Genomic DNA, 15,460 nt, shown 5'->3' on the forward strand with positions numbered 1-15,460 from the left:
GCTAGTTTGGTGGTTTTGTTCATGGGTACTTGGTGGTCATGGTATGAAGATAATTTGCAGTAATGTTCATTTGCAATCACATCTGCACAAAGTGTTTATATACAGTCTACAACGAAGGACAAAAGTATGTCTGGAACTATTTATCTTCATAAAATTATGCATTTCCCTGCAGTTGTATTGTTTTATCAAGCTCGCAGTAATTTATGCTTTCACAACCTCATACTTTAGGTCCATAAATAAACTACTTCTAAAAATGCTTCTCACTTGAGTAGTTTGAAATGTTCTACTTTTTATTTCAAACATGAGTAGTTTTCAACAGCAATACTTCTACTTGGAGTAGATTTTTTCGGGAGTAACAAAAAGTTACTTCTACTTTAGTAACTTATATGGTTACTTTAACCAACACTGGTCTTATTTAATCATTAATCGCTACCTTCTCATAATGTCTTAGTAAAGGTTAGTTAACGTAGCACCATTGCCACAGAAAATCCAATCAGTAAATTAATGCATTAACGTTTCACAACTTTCAAAATACCATATTTTCTTTTAGGATCACTAAAGAACCTGGTAATTTCTCTCTAACTCGTGTATTAGTCTCTAAGGTCCCTTGTGTATTGTGTACGCCTGTCAACAACCAACACAATAATTTTAAAAAAATTCCCAATCGTTATATCAGCAGCCTGTAGGCCGGCTTTTTGCTGACGGAAGGCTTAGTGCGCATATCTGCACAGTGAGGGTCGTGAACTATAGTTTGATGCAAGAGCAGGGAGACGACACCCGCACGACTCGCCATTGCTGTTTTAATTCTTCTTTCTTCGTCAAAAATTTCATCGATTTTGAGCCACTGCCTTATACGTTGAAGATCGACCTCCGCTCTGTACATTGTCTCCCATCTAAAACAAAGGATCAACTTTCAGCGATAGAAGTATTATTCATGTTGCGATATGGAATGGCACGATACAAATTGAGTACGGCTAGTGGCTAACAACAGCAGAAATGGGACCTACAATCCTACATACGACGATGATGTCCAATAAAAAAAGACATCAAACGTGATCTTTATAAATAACTGTACATCATCATTCAACAAACAACTCAAATATAAGATGAAAAATAAAATATATCGTTGTCAAGAAGATTTAGAAAGACTGGAAAGACTGTTTATTCTGAGGAATTCGAGCGTCTATCATGTACGGCGGTCTGGGATAGTAACGGAGGGGATGAATAAGCGCCAATTGTTAAGGGCGCTCAGCAACGTTGAAGTGACCAACAGGAAGTACGTAACCAGTCAACTTAAAAAATAAACGCTATCCAGTGATTAAAAAGACGTGTGCTTACTTGAAATGTTTGTTGCATTTACGTTTGGCAAGTCTGCAAAAGTGAGATGGTTTGGATGGCGAACTTGGACCATAAACATCACAACTCAAAGGACAGCCACAGACCTCGTCTTCGGCAACTTTGGGTTCTTTGGTATGTTCGGGGCATAACACCTGAAGAAAGATACGTAATATTTTCACAGTTACATAAAACGTTTGCTTCTCATTTTGGTTTTGACATCGCAATTAGAAAGTTATCTTGTTCTCTGAAAATTTTTACTTGCAATCGTTTGCAGTAGGTTTGCTGCTGTTCGTTGTACACGTCGCAGAATAGACGCTGAGAACCTTCTATACGGGTCGGGTAGACCGAACCGAATGACATCTGCGACTCGATTTTTATGTAGCATCTGCAGATAAAATGTTTTGTTTGATTTAATGCATAACTATGTAGTGCCCAAGTGTAGACAAGAGATATCTGGCTGTAACTGGTTTCAAAATACTGCACAACAAAATAGTAATCACTTGTCCATGTGCTTTATAGCGTTCTTGAAAGTGACTGTTTGACCACAAACTACGCAGTAAATGGATTGGTCACTGTCTCCCTCGCTTTCTTCATCGTGGTCACTCTGCTTCTTATCGATGGTCAAGCTCTTTCCGGCAGCTATGATCGACTCAAGCTTGCGAAATTTTTGTTCTAGGAAGCAAACGTGGTAATGAGTAAATGGGCGCCGCCGTTTCAATAAATGAATCCGCAAATAGATTATTGTGCAGCGAAATTTCTTCATTTTTATTTCGGCGTGAGTGGCTAAACTTCTTGCGTTAAGGATCTTATTCAATGAGCATAAACGTCGCACATTACGGCATTTTGTCCAATGTGCTATCTTTTGTCAGATGAAGGTAGAAATGACGCCTAAACATATATTAAGAACTACACTGTAGAGCTTACCTAATGCTTCCAGCTCATTTCTGGCCTGCACCATTCTGCTTCGTATTCTTTCAAGTTCTACTCTTCCAGTATCGTTGGCAACCGTCGGTGTGCTGTTCCATTGCTGGATTCGTTGTGGCAAAATGTGATATAAACGATCCCTGGCCAACCGCCTACCACACGCTTCGCTACAATACCTTAGCAAAAAAGTAAAAACCAAAATCATACACCAAACATAGACGTATTACAACAAACTCTTCTTCTAGAAAAGCAAGCTTCAACAATCCAAAGCATTGTCTGGTAGCATGACAGTAAAAACAAAATTCTTACTGATGATAAAGATACTAACTTTGAAGAAGGGGTAGCAGAATTGGTGCAGCCAGGCCCAAAACATTGCTTAGTTGCACCATAGCCGTCATTCAACATCATGTTTCGAAACATATTCTGAGAGGTGAACTGAGGAATTTCAGTTTTAAGGTATTTTACAGGTCCCATATCATCAGTTTTACTCCCGCCCTATAATGAACAGTCAAAAAAGTTCAAAAGAAATGACCAAAATCTTAAATATGATCTTTAGCAGAAGATATTTTCAAAGTTCTTAAACAACTGTCAAGATAGTCTTGGTACCTTTCGTTTTAGGTCATCCTTGAATTTTTGTTTTGATTTCTTGCTTTTTTTGTTTAAACACCTGCGTAATCGACACTTTTTTGGCTTGCTCGCGGGACCGAAGCGCTCGCGATCAAAACATATATCACAGACACCACAATTCTCTTTTCTTAAACAATTTTCGCACTTCCCACATCGCTTTCTAAAAGGAAGTTATTATGCCACATTGACTGATGAGAATACTACTAGCAGAACATGCTCATGTGTATCAATATATTGTACATCAATCTACAAAGACTACAGGAGGCTTAGAACTTGTACATTATTTTGCAAAACAATTATACATATTGGTATATGATTTCTAGTTTTAAAACAATACAAATACAGAAAAATTGTCATGTACTTGGTCTTATTTTTCCCCTTTTTCATTGAAATATTATGATCAGTTACATCTTTGTCCACCAAGTCAGCTTCATTCTTTACTTCAGCATCCACCAAACTTAACGATTCTTTCTTCACCAATTCCTCCCCCTGTGCATCTTTCTTTTGATGTTCCAAGTCTTTTTCTAAGGCTGTAAATTAGCAGATATTATTCAAAAACAACACACAATAATAAATCTAAATGGTAAACAAAAGAGTAACCTTTTTAGTTTCTAAGATGAAAGATACTGAAAAGCATTGCTAATTTAGATGCTAAATATTTTAAAAACAAAAAATACCGTTTTCTTCATGTTAAGCTGAAAATAGTGAAATAAATACACTTGACATTAATGAGCCATTAAGTTTAGAAAAAGCAACAGACCTGGAGCTGGGACAACAACATCTACTTTATCATCTTCGTCAGAACTGTATATTTTAATAGTTGAGTGCTTCTTCTCCTGCATTGACGACCTCCTAGAAGTTAATGCAGCTGGCTCCCAGGCCTCATCTCTTTCATATTTTCCACTCTTTGCTAAAAGCTCCGATAATGCTGGAGTGGATGCGGATTTATGGACGTCTGTCAAAGTAAGTAAGAAAATCATATGAAAGAGCTTTTTAATAATAAATATTCTAACTATAAGTTTTGGATTTAAATTGTTTCATGATATTAATAAAATAGTACTATCATAAAATAGTACTATTACTGTAATGATAGTGCTACTGTTACTCAACAGTAAATAGTAATAGTAGTAAAATACTAATAATCAACTTTTGCAAAACAAGAAAACAACTAAGAAAAACAAAAAATAATAAACTAAATAAGATAAAAGCAAATAAATAACTTTTTGCTTCAAATTGACACAAAATGTTTCATATCCTATGCAAAATAATCCAAATTTCTGTCTTTCGAAGACGAAAAAAGACATTAATCTTTTAAACATTTATAAAAACCTGAGATTTTCTTTTTTAATTTTTCCTTTTTGTCGATTTTCTTTTTATCTTTCATAGGACGTCTTTTATCCGGCCTCTCTCTTTCTTTTTCGTCCTTCTTTTTAGATTTGCGATACTTTATTCTAAGAAATGGATTTTTCACACGACATGACTTGCAGTAGAAATATTTTATATGCTTTGCTTCTTTTTCCGTAATTTTGATACAGTCACCATGAAACCTTTAAACACAAACTTAGTTAAAATGTTAAATAAAACAGTAGGTGGAAAATTATTAAGTATATTATTTTTATAACAGATGTGTGTTTGCTTAATTATAGCAATTCAAAGGGTAGTAGGGTTTCTATGTATGTTATCGGTCTGACTATATTCAGTGCTAACTGAACAACATAATTCACTCTTTAATTTATAACAGTTTTATACTTAATTTAAATATGTTATTCTTGGTATTTATTACGGTTAGATAACAATCAATTGCCAAACTGGCTCCATTTGTACAACAATATTCATCAGCTGAAAATATATTTAATATTTAAAATTACCAGACTAAAATACTTCTGAGTAAACATTCCTTGGTGTTATATCTGACTAGAACTAATTCTTGCCTATGGACCAATACAAAATAAATCTCAAATTCAAACAACAATATTAGGAGGAGATAACTGTGCAGAGCTGCATGAAGCCCACCAAATTTTTTGAAGTACCTGTAAGGTCTGTTTTGGCGCCCATATGCTAATCCTTCATGGCCAAAGAAACAAAATCATTGTAAAGTTGAACAAAGTTTTATTACACAAAGTGAAATAAATTAAAAAGAATGTTGTTGAAATGGAAAGAATACTATTCATGTTAGCTTTGTATCCGCCGTGGCAGTGAAGAACTTCAAAGATACAACATTTAGATTCTTAGCTGCGTCTTCTGTTTTAGAGTCAGTACAAAGACCATTAATAACATTAATTAAAATTAACTTTAATAATGACCACAGCTAACTTTTAAATAAGAAAACAATAGGTAAACTGCGGCTGAATGGGTCTTATTTGGCATAATATATTCGAAAATGTGACCCCAAAAAAAGTTGGATGCCTCAATTTGACAAGTCGAAACAAGCGTGCGGGGTACAAAGTTGATTTACAGAATACAGTAACAATAACAAAATTTACACATTTTGAAATCCATTTTTTGTTAAGCACACAATTTAATGCAACAAAAAATTAAAAATCTAAATAGATAATGTGTGTCCAGTGTCCACCAGAACTTGCACAAAGACATGCTCGGCAGCCAGGGCTTGAGTGATGTGGAATTAACACTGAGTTTAAGTCATGCAAAGACTTTTGAAGTCTGAGGATAAAGATTGTGGTACCATATCAAGCGAAGTTTTTTGAAGAGCATATTCTTGAACACCTTAATTTCGCTTTTGTCTGAGATGGCTCTGATAGATAGAACATTTAACAAGTACATCTTCACATTGTAAAGGGTTTATATTCAACTGATACCAACTAACGTTTTCTGCAATAAGTCAAAAACTTGTACAAGTCTAAATCCTCCGTTGTAATATTTTCTTTTTGTAGCCTAACTGTAGGTTTTCCTTAGCCATTGTATCTGCCCTTACTGTTCTGTCTTTTTGTCCATGTTGATTCTTACTTATAATAACTTAGTCTCCTTTACTTTTGTCTTTTCATATCAGGTTTAACTTCTGCAGAAATTATTATGCCGCAATAGTTCTTCTCTAGTACCTCATAAATCCTTTCCGTTCAAGTCTTCATGTCAAAAAAATGCGCAAAAGTACAAGAGAACCTATTATCTTACCTTTTTAAATCGCTTTGTTTAAATACAAAAAAGACAATTCACTAGAACTTCGTATAACAGAATTGCTGTCCATATATATATTATTCAGGCAACCACCACAATTTACTGTCCAACTACATCATACTTATACATAAGTATGATCTGTAGGCCTACACAATAACCTTATGTAAATCTGCAGACAAAAATCATTACTTCAATTTCTTTTTACCCTGAAGGTTCTATAAAAAAGTGCCTATTTTTCCCTTCATTGCCTTTGCCAATTTCTTTAGAGCTTGAACTAATTTTTTCAGTTTCTTCATGCTGTTTATACTGTTCTTATCATGGACTGGTACAGAGCAAACTTAACAATGGCATTATCAAGACATTGGTCATGCCCCACAATCACATTGTGAGGTAAAGCATTGAATAAAGTTCCTGGAAAAACAATGAGTGCCCAGTGGGCATCCATTCAGCTCAATTTTGGATGCTGCACTAGGCTATAGACCAGAGGTCGGGAACCTATGGCTCGCGAGCCAGATATGGCTCTTTTGATGACGGCATCTGGCTCGCAGATAAATCTAAGCTGGCATTTCTTAGCACAATTGTTACGAATAAAACTTTTCTGTTATTTGTAGTTTTGTAATTTCTGTACCATGCAGCACCAGAAATCGCATTAACAGTAATTAGCATGTTATTAAAGAGTAAATTCAGACATTTACCGTTGTCTAAAATAGTTGGTTTTGCTTAAAAATGCACACGTTAGTTGCATTAAGTGTTGAAAAATATTATATGGCTCTAACGGAAATAAAATTAACAATATGTGGCTTTCATGGCTCCTTCGCCAAAAAGGTTCCCGACCCCTGCTATAGACAATGGGCAAAGTATTCTACAGGCTTGGGAATGCAGGATTGAGTTGAAATGGTGGCATCAAGGCTTGCTTGGCCTGCTAGTGAAAATAAAATACCTAACGTGGTCTCTGTGTTGAGTTTTCCCACCTCTAAACTATCAAACAGTTTCAACCTGTGCTGAAAATTATTTAGGTATGAAGCAAAATTAATATTTTCCAAATTGATTTGAAACTGGCTGTAAAACAACATTTGCTAAGTAAGAAAAATTATACTGAAACAATTGTAAGCAAATATTAATATCAACAATGGACATGGTGGTGACAGGAAAGACAAACAGATAGCATTTATGTCACCACATCATGCATATTTAAGCAACAATGATTGTGTACTAGTTACACCAGTCTTTATTCATAAAACTTAGCAAATTCCAACCATTTTTTTGTCGTGCAGTTGTTATTAATTTCATCAAAGTGACTGTTTCACAAAAGTGTCCATTGCTAAAGAAAGACTAATGAGTTACATTAAATGAACAGACAAAAGAAAAAACTGAAAGATTCTTTGTGGATGTAAGAATTATCACTACATTTTGTTGTTACATCCGTGCACTGTTGATATCTACACAAACAAACCCAATTCGACAAGTGTACAAAAGCATGTTATTGATAAGTATATATATAACTTTATTCAGTTGATCTATACCAGGCCTGGCCAACCCGCGGCTCGAGCCGCATGCGACTCTTTTCCCAGTATTATACGGCTCTTTCGTTCATATTGTATTTGTGTTTTTTAGCTTGTACAGTGTAAATGACCGTATAAATGACTTGTAAATTTCTGTCATTTTCATGTTTGTGTGTAACATTTACAATAAACGTAGTTGAACAAAGGTGTGTATGTGAGTGAGGAAGAGACGGGGTGATATTCATGTGTATAATGTGGCTCTTTGCGGTTAACACAGTAAGAAGTGAGGCTCTTAGTCTCTGACTGGTTGGCCACCCCTGATCTATACTATAAGCCTAGTCTGCTTAGATCCAAAAAACAATGAGATCAGACTTGTAAAATATAAAAGTGACAGCACAGTTTCAATTGGGTAGCAGAGATGTAGTATATAAGTTTACAGCCAAGTGACGTCATAATATGAGTTGCAAAGACCTACTTTACATACAAATGCATCATGTGGTTGTGTGCTTTGTGTTTTGCCCTAGACCTACAAAATATACGTTAGTATTCGTTGTTGTGATTGACTAAACAAAGCAGGTAAAACTAAAGTGAAGCTACAATAACCAGACATTGCTTACCATTCCTGGCACTCATCACACATTATCATAAAACGCTCGATATCCGAAGTTCTGCAGATGCAGTAAACGGAATCGACAGCATCACTGTCGCTCATCTTGAAAGTCGTCTTCCTTGGTTTATTGGTATCCAAATACTTAGCCAGCTTCACTTTGCGTTCTGGAACTTCGAACCTCCGGGCGATGTCGTGATGAAGCACCGCTTCTTTTTTCCTTACCTCTTCCATTACATATCAACTCGTCTTATCGGCAGCACTTTTTTTCTATTTTCACCACCAAGTGATGTCATAAAAATGTTTCTTATTTTTCAGCCACAAGCCGATAGTTGGTCAGTTAATAGACAATTCTTGACTGCAAACAAAACTTAATGGCTATATGGTGAAGATATAAACATCGCTTTACTAAAATACCAGTACGTTCGTTGCTGAATAACAAGACATAATTTAGGAATGCGATGTAGATTTATGTTGAAGATAGCGTAAATCTACGTCACATTTTGCTAACCTTAAATCAGAATTCAGTGGTCAGCTACAATCGGCTTGGCATGATATATATTTAATTGAGTGCTTATAAGTTATAACCTCTTTCTTCAGCTTTACAAAGACTCATACCCAACTTACCCAAGTTATTACCGCGTCAATAGTACTTACGCAGTCACGTGACCTGTAATCGGTACGCACTGGTGAACATCATATGACAACAAAACATCAATCTTTGCGATGCGTTGCTGTTAGTGTGCTGATGAGAGGTGCCCGCCTTGGCACCGTTACCCTGTTCTGTTGTATTTCTGTTACCAAATGTGTTTGCTTAAAATCCTAATTTGCCGACTTATTTATCGTTATAGACCAAGAGACAAGTAGTTTATTATTCTTGAAACTGTAAATATTTTTTGCTCGTGAGACAAAATGTCTGGCCCAGACAGATGCTTTGAATGCGCCAATAAGTTCGGCTTTTTCAAGAAACAGGTGAGTCTATGAGTTGATTTTGCTATAAAATTTTGCAATTTCAGTACAGTACATGTTTTGCAATTTCAGTACAGTACAAGTACATGTTTTTGATTGTATTTTGGCCAAGTTTTTTCGTTTAAACAACTTTGTGCCCTAAACCTAGAATCCCACTCGGCTTCAGGATAGTATAGCAATATGTATGGTATGGCAATACAGTGATGCCATAGTGAAAAGTAGGGTACCTACACGCACGAGATTCATCAACATTGGTTCACGCCGAACTTTTTATCTTCACACTGATTTATAGTAAATAAACAATTTTGAATGTTATTTGAAGGCCAATCTATAATAATTAAACAAAGAATTGGGTCTAGTATGCCAGTGAACAACCAAACGACGTCACAATTTGATTAGCTGAGGTCTAATATGCAAAAGCATCCTGATGCTGTGCACAAATAGAAGTACAAATATATGATATTATATTATTTGTATAGTAATATAAATTACTTTCAGCATGACTGCAAGAAGTGTCAACGGACAGCTTGCAAGGGTTGTCTATCATACAATGTTGTGTTACCAGGCTTAGGACCAATGCCACAACCTGTCTGCAAGTCTTGTTATAATGCTAACCAGTCAAAACCGAGCCACAGTGGAAGGGTATCGCCTCCAGCAAATTTCAAAAGGTGCATCAAAATGTTTAATATACTGAACATTGATGAAACATGACTAAATTGTTTTACCATAAAGTGAATGTATACTCAATCCACAAAATAACTTGTGGGTTATTGTTATTGACATACTTCTCTAACAGGGAGCTTGCAAGGAAGCAAGAGATTAAAGACAAAGAGAGCGTGACACCTGCTGTGGATCCAGCTGATGAGAGAATAATGGAACGACTGGAAAAACTTAAAAAATCATGTGATAGGAAAGGTTATGAAAATATAAAAAGCATAAAAATGTTTGGAAGGCTAAAGTAGTTATCATACAAATTATAAGGTATAACTAATGTACAGAAGGTTGAATTGTAGTTGTCAAGATTCTAAAATGCAGAGTTGGTTCCTTTTAAACATCATAAATTGTTGTGTATTGTGTAACCTCTTTAACCTGGCTTAGGATCTCTCAGCCTGTCTCTCAACAGCATAGAGTTAGTTTTGAAATACCTCTATAAGGTTGTGGTACTTTTACAGATCTGACAGTTGATGAAATTGAAGATCGTTTGCAAAAACTTTGTTCTGCCGAGCCCAATATGACTATGGAGGAACTGGAATATCGTTTAGCCAAACTTAAAGGAGAACGTCCTCCTGCCATAAGAGTACATAGCATTAGAGTAAGTTACTATAATGGGAATTGTATAAGAAGTGGAAGTTTGTTATAAAAAGAGATGTGTCAAATTGAAAAAGATTTGGATTTTTCAGAATTACTGTTTTGATATTCGTGCGAAGTACCTAATGAGCAACTGAATCATGGATGCTTAAAGTGAGAAGCACATCCAAAAACAAATGTTGACAAAATTGCTAAAAATGAATGTACAAGTATTGATTTGAAAAGCAAAATCCAAGTAAATGATTTTCAGTAAGGAATGTTGACTCTAGCTTAGCTTAGCCAGGAAAAGAAATCATATTTCAGACCGAAGTTGATAAATTTATAAGTAGTGTTGTATTCGGGTTTGCCATTGTTAGTATTTGTGTTTGCCCAAATTTTCGACACAAGTTATTTTCGGCAAATCTATTCAAGTTTGGGTTTGTATCGGCCTATCTCTAGTAGTTACTGCCAAAATTTTTGGCAAATTTGCTGCTAATTATGGTGGAAGTGGGTACGATTATGATGTCACAATGTAAGTCCAACATGCTTGATGGCTTTTATGTCTTTACCTTAATTGCTGGTGTCAGACTAGTCCAGCACCAACAGTTAAGCTGAGCTCAACGGGCTGTAGCTTAACATCTACCTTCACCAGTATAAATGCAAAAACTAGGTTAGGCTTAATTAACGCAAGATATTCCTGTTACACATTTACATATGCTTAGCCATATATATTCCTTATCACCCACATAAAATATTGTATTCCGAGTTGGTTGAAATAAAAGCGTCATGTACATTGTTTTATCATAATTACCACTACATATGTCATTGATTTGTGTTTTTGCAACACGTTTTTGACAATTAATGGATAACAACTACATATTATTACTCTAGTATACATACTGACAAATTTTTATTGGTTGAATGTTAATTTGTTTTTGGACTTGCCCCTCACTGTCACGCTTCTGGTTAATAGATCAGTCTGTTTTTGCTTTTACACAATTACTAAGAATTCTTGCAAGTTGCAAACATTTTACTGTTTTGACATTCGATCATACAAATAATTAAATTGGTCAACATTTGTGTTCGATTGACACATGTTTATCATTAATCCATTTCGTCAAATATAAATTTTTGGTTAACTCAAAATAACAAGCTTTCACCATCTATACTGTATTTCTTATCTAATGTGATCAGGTATGATTTTATTAGGTGTTTGAAACACATGAACCTGCGTACAGCAAAGTTAAATTTGAAAAATAACTTGCTTGGGAGCCACTACTAATTTTAGCCTCATCTTTGAACATTATGGTATGTGGTCCTAATATATTTTGTGCGAATTTTAACTTTGGTTAGAAGCGACCAAGTGACAATGAACCACACTCCTCCAAAGAGACTGGATCCTCCGAGGCGAAGCAGGTAAAACGCCTCATCCGTCAGTACACCGAGGAAATTTTAATGGAAGAGCAAAAAAATCCATATACAGATTCAAGCGAAAATTTTCATCCTGAAGTGATACCTGAAAGTGATTTAATTTTGCTTAAAACTATTTGGATTTTAGTAGGCCTGCTCTATGAGTAGGATTATTAATTATAATAGTATAGTATTATTTTAGGCTTTCATATCTCTTAATTCTTTGACAGTATCACTTCATTTGAAATTGAAACATAAAGCGGTTAAATCTTTATAGATCCCAGTTCTGATGATTTGATTGAACTTGCAAGATCAGAGTTACGAAGAGAGCAGGAAGAAGAAAAAGAAGGGATGATCATTGATGAGAAAATTATGAATAGATTGTCCCAGCTTACTGCAGCACCTGCTGGTTTGTATATTGATTAGTTATTGATGTATGTACAATTGCAGAACTTGCATGATTCAGTGATTTGATTAGATAAAATTCCTACCGTGCATGTTGTTTGACATTGTTATAATTCAATGCACCACTTGTTAAGAATTGATAGCTACCTGGCTTGATATTTTTAGTTAAAGAATCCGTTCTGGAAGATTTTGATACCAGTGGAATCGATGAAGAGAGCAGTCATCTTATCCGGAAACTCTTGGAGGAGGATAGACTCGAATATAACCTCGTGGAACAAGGAATCACTGTGGCTCCTCGGACCTCAAGGTCATCTGCCAAAGGAGGAAATAGTTTTACACGGTAAGTAAGAAGTATTTTTCTTTGTTTCAGTTTCATAGTTTATCAAGCAAATGTGGTGTCTGCTTAACTGTTTCCACTGGAGCTTATCTTTACTTTTTGTTGATGTTAATATGTGTGATGTTATTAACTGCAATGTAATTATTTTTAATGTTGATAATATCTTCATGTTGAAATAAATCCAGTTGCTGAAGAATCTGATTCTGACACTGATGCCGTTGACAAAAGATACCAACATACAACACTGCTTATATTTATATATGCCTTTTAATTACAAATAGTTTGCTGTGTGCTTAATCACGTTTTATACACGAAAGTGTTCCATGCTATTTTCATGAACTATTGATGTGGGTTTCAGGAACCATAAGGCAAATGAAGCTGACACAGAGGAAGAATTTCCATGGTGTTTCATGTGCAACGATGACGCAATCATTCGCTGCATAACTTGTGAAGACCTGTTTTGTAAAACTTGTTTTCGGATCTCGCACAAAGACTCAGATATGAAAGGTCACAAAACTGAAAAATTTGTTGGAAAGAATGTTGACATTTGATCTTACTGACTCCGAAAACTATCTTGCACTTCAAGGGGATCGTGCAAATGTAATCATTAGGAATACTCTACAATTTTTAATTTAGTTGTTAAGGAACTTCAAGCATTTAGCTTAGATCTTTACAGTTCTTTACATCTGTCATTTGTGAAAATGTTTAAAACAGCTTAGACCACTATTTAAAAAGACAACACCAGTTAACTGGAGCAACTGTAAACTACGGACTTCGTTGGCGTTTGAGGTAGGTAAAAATATTTTGCTGAAAATTGTACTGCATTCCACCCGGTTACTGTTATTCTTGTGTCTTGAATATGTAATTTGTCAATTGACCTCTAATCTCATTCGAGAATTAATCCTAAATGTGGTATGCTCCGTGGAGTAATGAAATGATTTATTTTATCTATATGCAGCACTGTTGTAATCTTAATAGTATTAACTTTTTTGCGTGTTGTACTACCATACAAATTTGTTTATATAAAATTGCAATTTGGCAAATGACTGGACTAACCACATTACAATTGGATTTTTGAAAAACACAGCAGGCTGTCTGTATATGTGTGTAAATTTGCTGCAAACTGCACATTTACATTTACTGATATGTAACCAGAAGTTATTTTTACTATGGAATTTTACCGTTTTAATTAAGGCATCGTCAATTCTTTTTTTTAAGTTCCTCACAATCAATATACAGCCATTACTACACTCGCCTCTATCTCCGTATATTAACGAGGACAAGGGGTTGCCATAAGGAAGCGCCAGCTAGTTTTATCTCACTGCGTTATTTCCATTACACATGTTTCTATCTACTGTTGCTTCCCAAATAACACAGCTTAAGAATAACAAATTAACTTCATGGTGATTGAGGTTTAGAAGCGCTTTTGGGGTAATTTTAAGGTGCTGATTTCAAAAATGATGTCAGATTTTGTGCCTATGAGGGCTGCGCTTTTCACACTTTAATAGAGTTGCTAATATGCATTTTAACAACGAACACAAACCTTCAGCTCATTCACTTCCAAATATAGCTTACAAAACGTAATTGAGAAACAATACACAAAGATTTGGCCTTCCAGTACAAATACTAAGCCTAGTGGTGAAAATAAAACGTTAAAGAAGCAAGAAAAATTTAAAAAACATGGTGGCATACTGCATTTCCACAACAGAAAAGACCGTACGTTTGCTAAGTCTGAAACTTTCTTTTCTGTGCTTGTCTTACTACTGACAACTTTTCGTTTTAAATACCAACAATAGCTAGTCGGCTATCATGTTGGTATTGCAACGCCATTGGTATCTTTTTTATGTCTTGGTGGAAGTGCTCTCCTTGCTCTTCATTCAGTGCTCCCATGTTTTATGGAAAATAGTTTAAATCACCATGAAGAAAATGTGCCTTTACTCACATTGCACCCTAATTTTGTTAAAAATTTAACAGGTCTTCGACAAGGTGGTAATAATTAGGAGCTTAATAGTTTCCAATGAAGTTTTCCACAATTGCTGTAACGGACCGTCAAGCATTTTTTAAGGATTGTCAGGGTGAGTGGGAAAGATTTGCCTTGCGTTAGACGACGTATCTGAGAACCATCCAAAATTCCAGCCCTCAAATTTTCAGTGCTTAATGCAGGGAAGTTTGCACACAAATATGCAAAGCAGTCACTTTCTTTATTTAAAGATTTAATTGTTTCATCAATCCCAGCTTGATGTGCAGTGAATGGAGTAACGCATTGTTTGGGTTAGCCAAAGGAGAGCGTAAAATATTCTTTTTACCAATCTTAAATGCTACTTTCTTTGGCCAATTTTCCCTAATCCAATGTTCTTCACGAGCCCTGCTGTTCCATAGACATAAATATGTCAATTCTGTAGATTCCACGTTGAAGTCTAAGCTGCTTACTGCGTTATGAAGTCGTATAAACTGATAACTGGCACTATTCAGTAAGACCGACTATGATATTACACACACATTAAGATGACCGAAGATGTTAGTATGTTACTGTAGTTCAAGCTTACCAATACTATAACTAACTCCCCACGGAATTCAAACAGTTGATAAGGCAGCATTTAAAAGTATCGCAAGTGATTATAAAATGTGGTTAAAAGTTAGTACAGTAGTGGGAGGTAACTTTTGAAAATTTCAATAAGAGTTATTTCAAAACTTTACTATACAATGCTAAGCATATATTATGTTGCGGCTAATCCTGACCAGATGGGCACAATCTGATGCGATTCTTGGAATCTGCACCCCTAAAAAAATCAATTCCGTTCTAAATTTCAAGTCCCCAAAAATCCTGTACCAGCGAAATCTTTTAACTGCAGTGTCACGCCAGCCTTTCTACGACTTCTTAAATGTTTTGTTCTGAAGTCCACGTGAGAGTTTTACGGTGAA

At 35.3% G+C, this 15,460-nt stretch overlaps 2 protein-coding genes across 2 annotated transcripts; one reads left to right on the top strand and one right to left on the bottom strand.

Annotated features, from left to right (window-relative positions):
- Positions 1-599: 599 nt before the first annotated feature.
- LOC143461802 (CXXC-type zinc finger protein 1-like) lies at positions 600-8,527 on the bottom strand. The gene is made up of 11 exons (XM_076959687.1): positions 8,141-8,527; positions 4,219-4,436; positions 3,650-3,844; positions 3,251-3,419; positions 2,869-3,049; positions 2,591-2,757; positions 2,263-2,438; positions 1,839-2,010; positions 1,597-1,723; positions 1,339-1,490; positions 600-893 (listed from the first exon to the last, which is right to left on the bottom strand). Exons 1-11 carry the CDS (start codon positions 8,362-8,364, stop codon positions 668-670), a joined length of 2,007 nt encoding a protein of 668 aa, XP_076815802.1. The 5' UTR covers positions 8,365-8,527; the 3' UTR covers positions 600-667.
- Positions 8,528-8,943: 416 nt separating this feature from the next.
- LOC143461803 (abscission/NoCut checkpoint regulator-like) lies at positions 8,944-13,788 on the top strand. The gene is made up of 8 exons (XM_076959688.1): positions 8,944-9,102; positions 9,598-9,767; positions 9,896-10,014; positions 10,272-10,411; positions 11,740-11,908; positions 12,074-12,205; positions 12,367-12,541; positions 12,897-13,788. Exons 1-8 carry the CDS (start codon positions 9,043-9,045, stop codon positions 13,087-13,089), a joined length of 1,158 nt encoding a protein of 385 aa, XP_076815803.1. The 5' UTR covers positions 8,944-9,042; the 3' UTR covers positions 13,090-13,788.
- Positions 13,789-15,460: the final 1,672 nt, after the last annotated feature.

Source organism: Clavelina lepadiformis, chromosome 6 (genome assembly GCF_947623445.1).
Source record: "Clavelina lepadiformis chromosome 6, kaClaLepa1.1, whole genome shotgun sequence".
Lineage (NCBI taxonomy): Eukaryota > Metazoa > Chordata > Ascidiacea > Aplousobranchia > Clavelinidae > Clavelina > Clavelina lepadiformis.

Bases quoted from the DNA above. Each gene is read 5' to 3' on its own strand.
- LOC143461802 (XM_076959687.1), bottom strand. From the start codon at position 8,364: ATGGAAGAGGTAAGGAAAAAAGAAGCGGTGCTTCATCACGACATCGCC. The intron at 3,420-3,649 runs GTCTGTTGCTTT...GCTAATTTACAG, and splicing joins TGTTGTTGTCCCAGCTCCAG to CCTTAGAAAAAGACTTGGAA. The intron at 1,491-1,596 runs GTAAAAATTTTC...ATCTTTCTTCAG, and splicing joins CCTACTGCAAACGATTGCAA to GTGTTATGCCCCGAACATAC.
- LOC143461803 (XM_076959688.1), top strand. From the start codon at position 9,043: ATGTCTGGCCCAGACAGATGCTTTGAATGCGCCAATAAGTTCGGCTTT. The intron at 11,909-12,073 runs GTGATTTAATTT...AAATCTTTATAG, and splicing joins TCCTGAAGTGATACCTGAAA to ATCCCAGTTCTGATGATTTG. The intron at 12,542-12,896 runs GTAAGTAAGAAG...TGTGGGTTTCAG, and splicing joins GGAGGAAATAGTTTTACACG to GAACCATAAGGCAAATGAAG.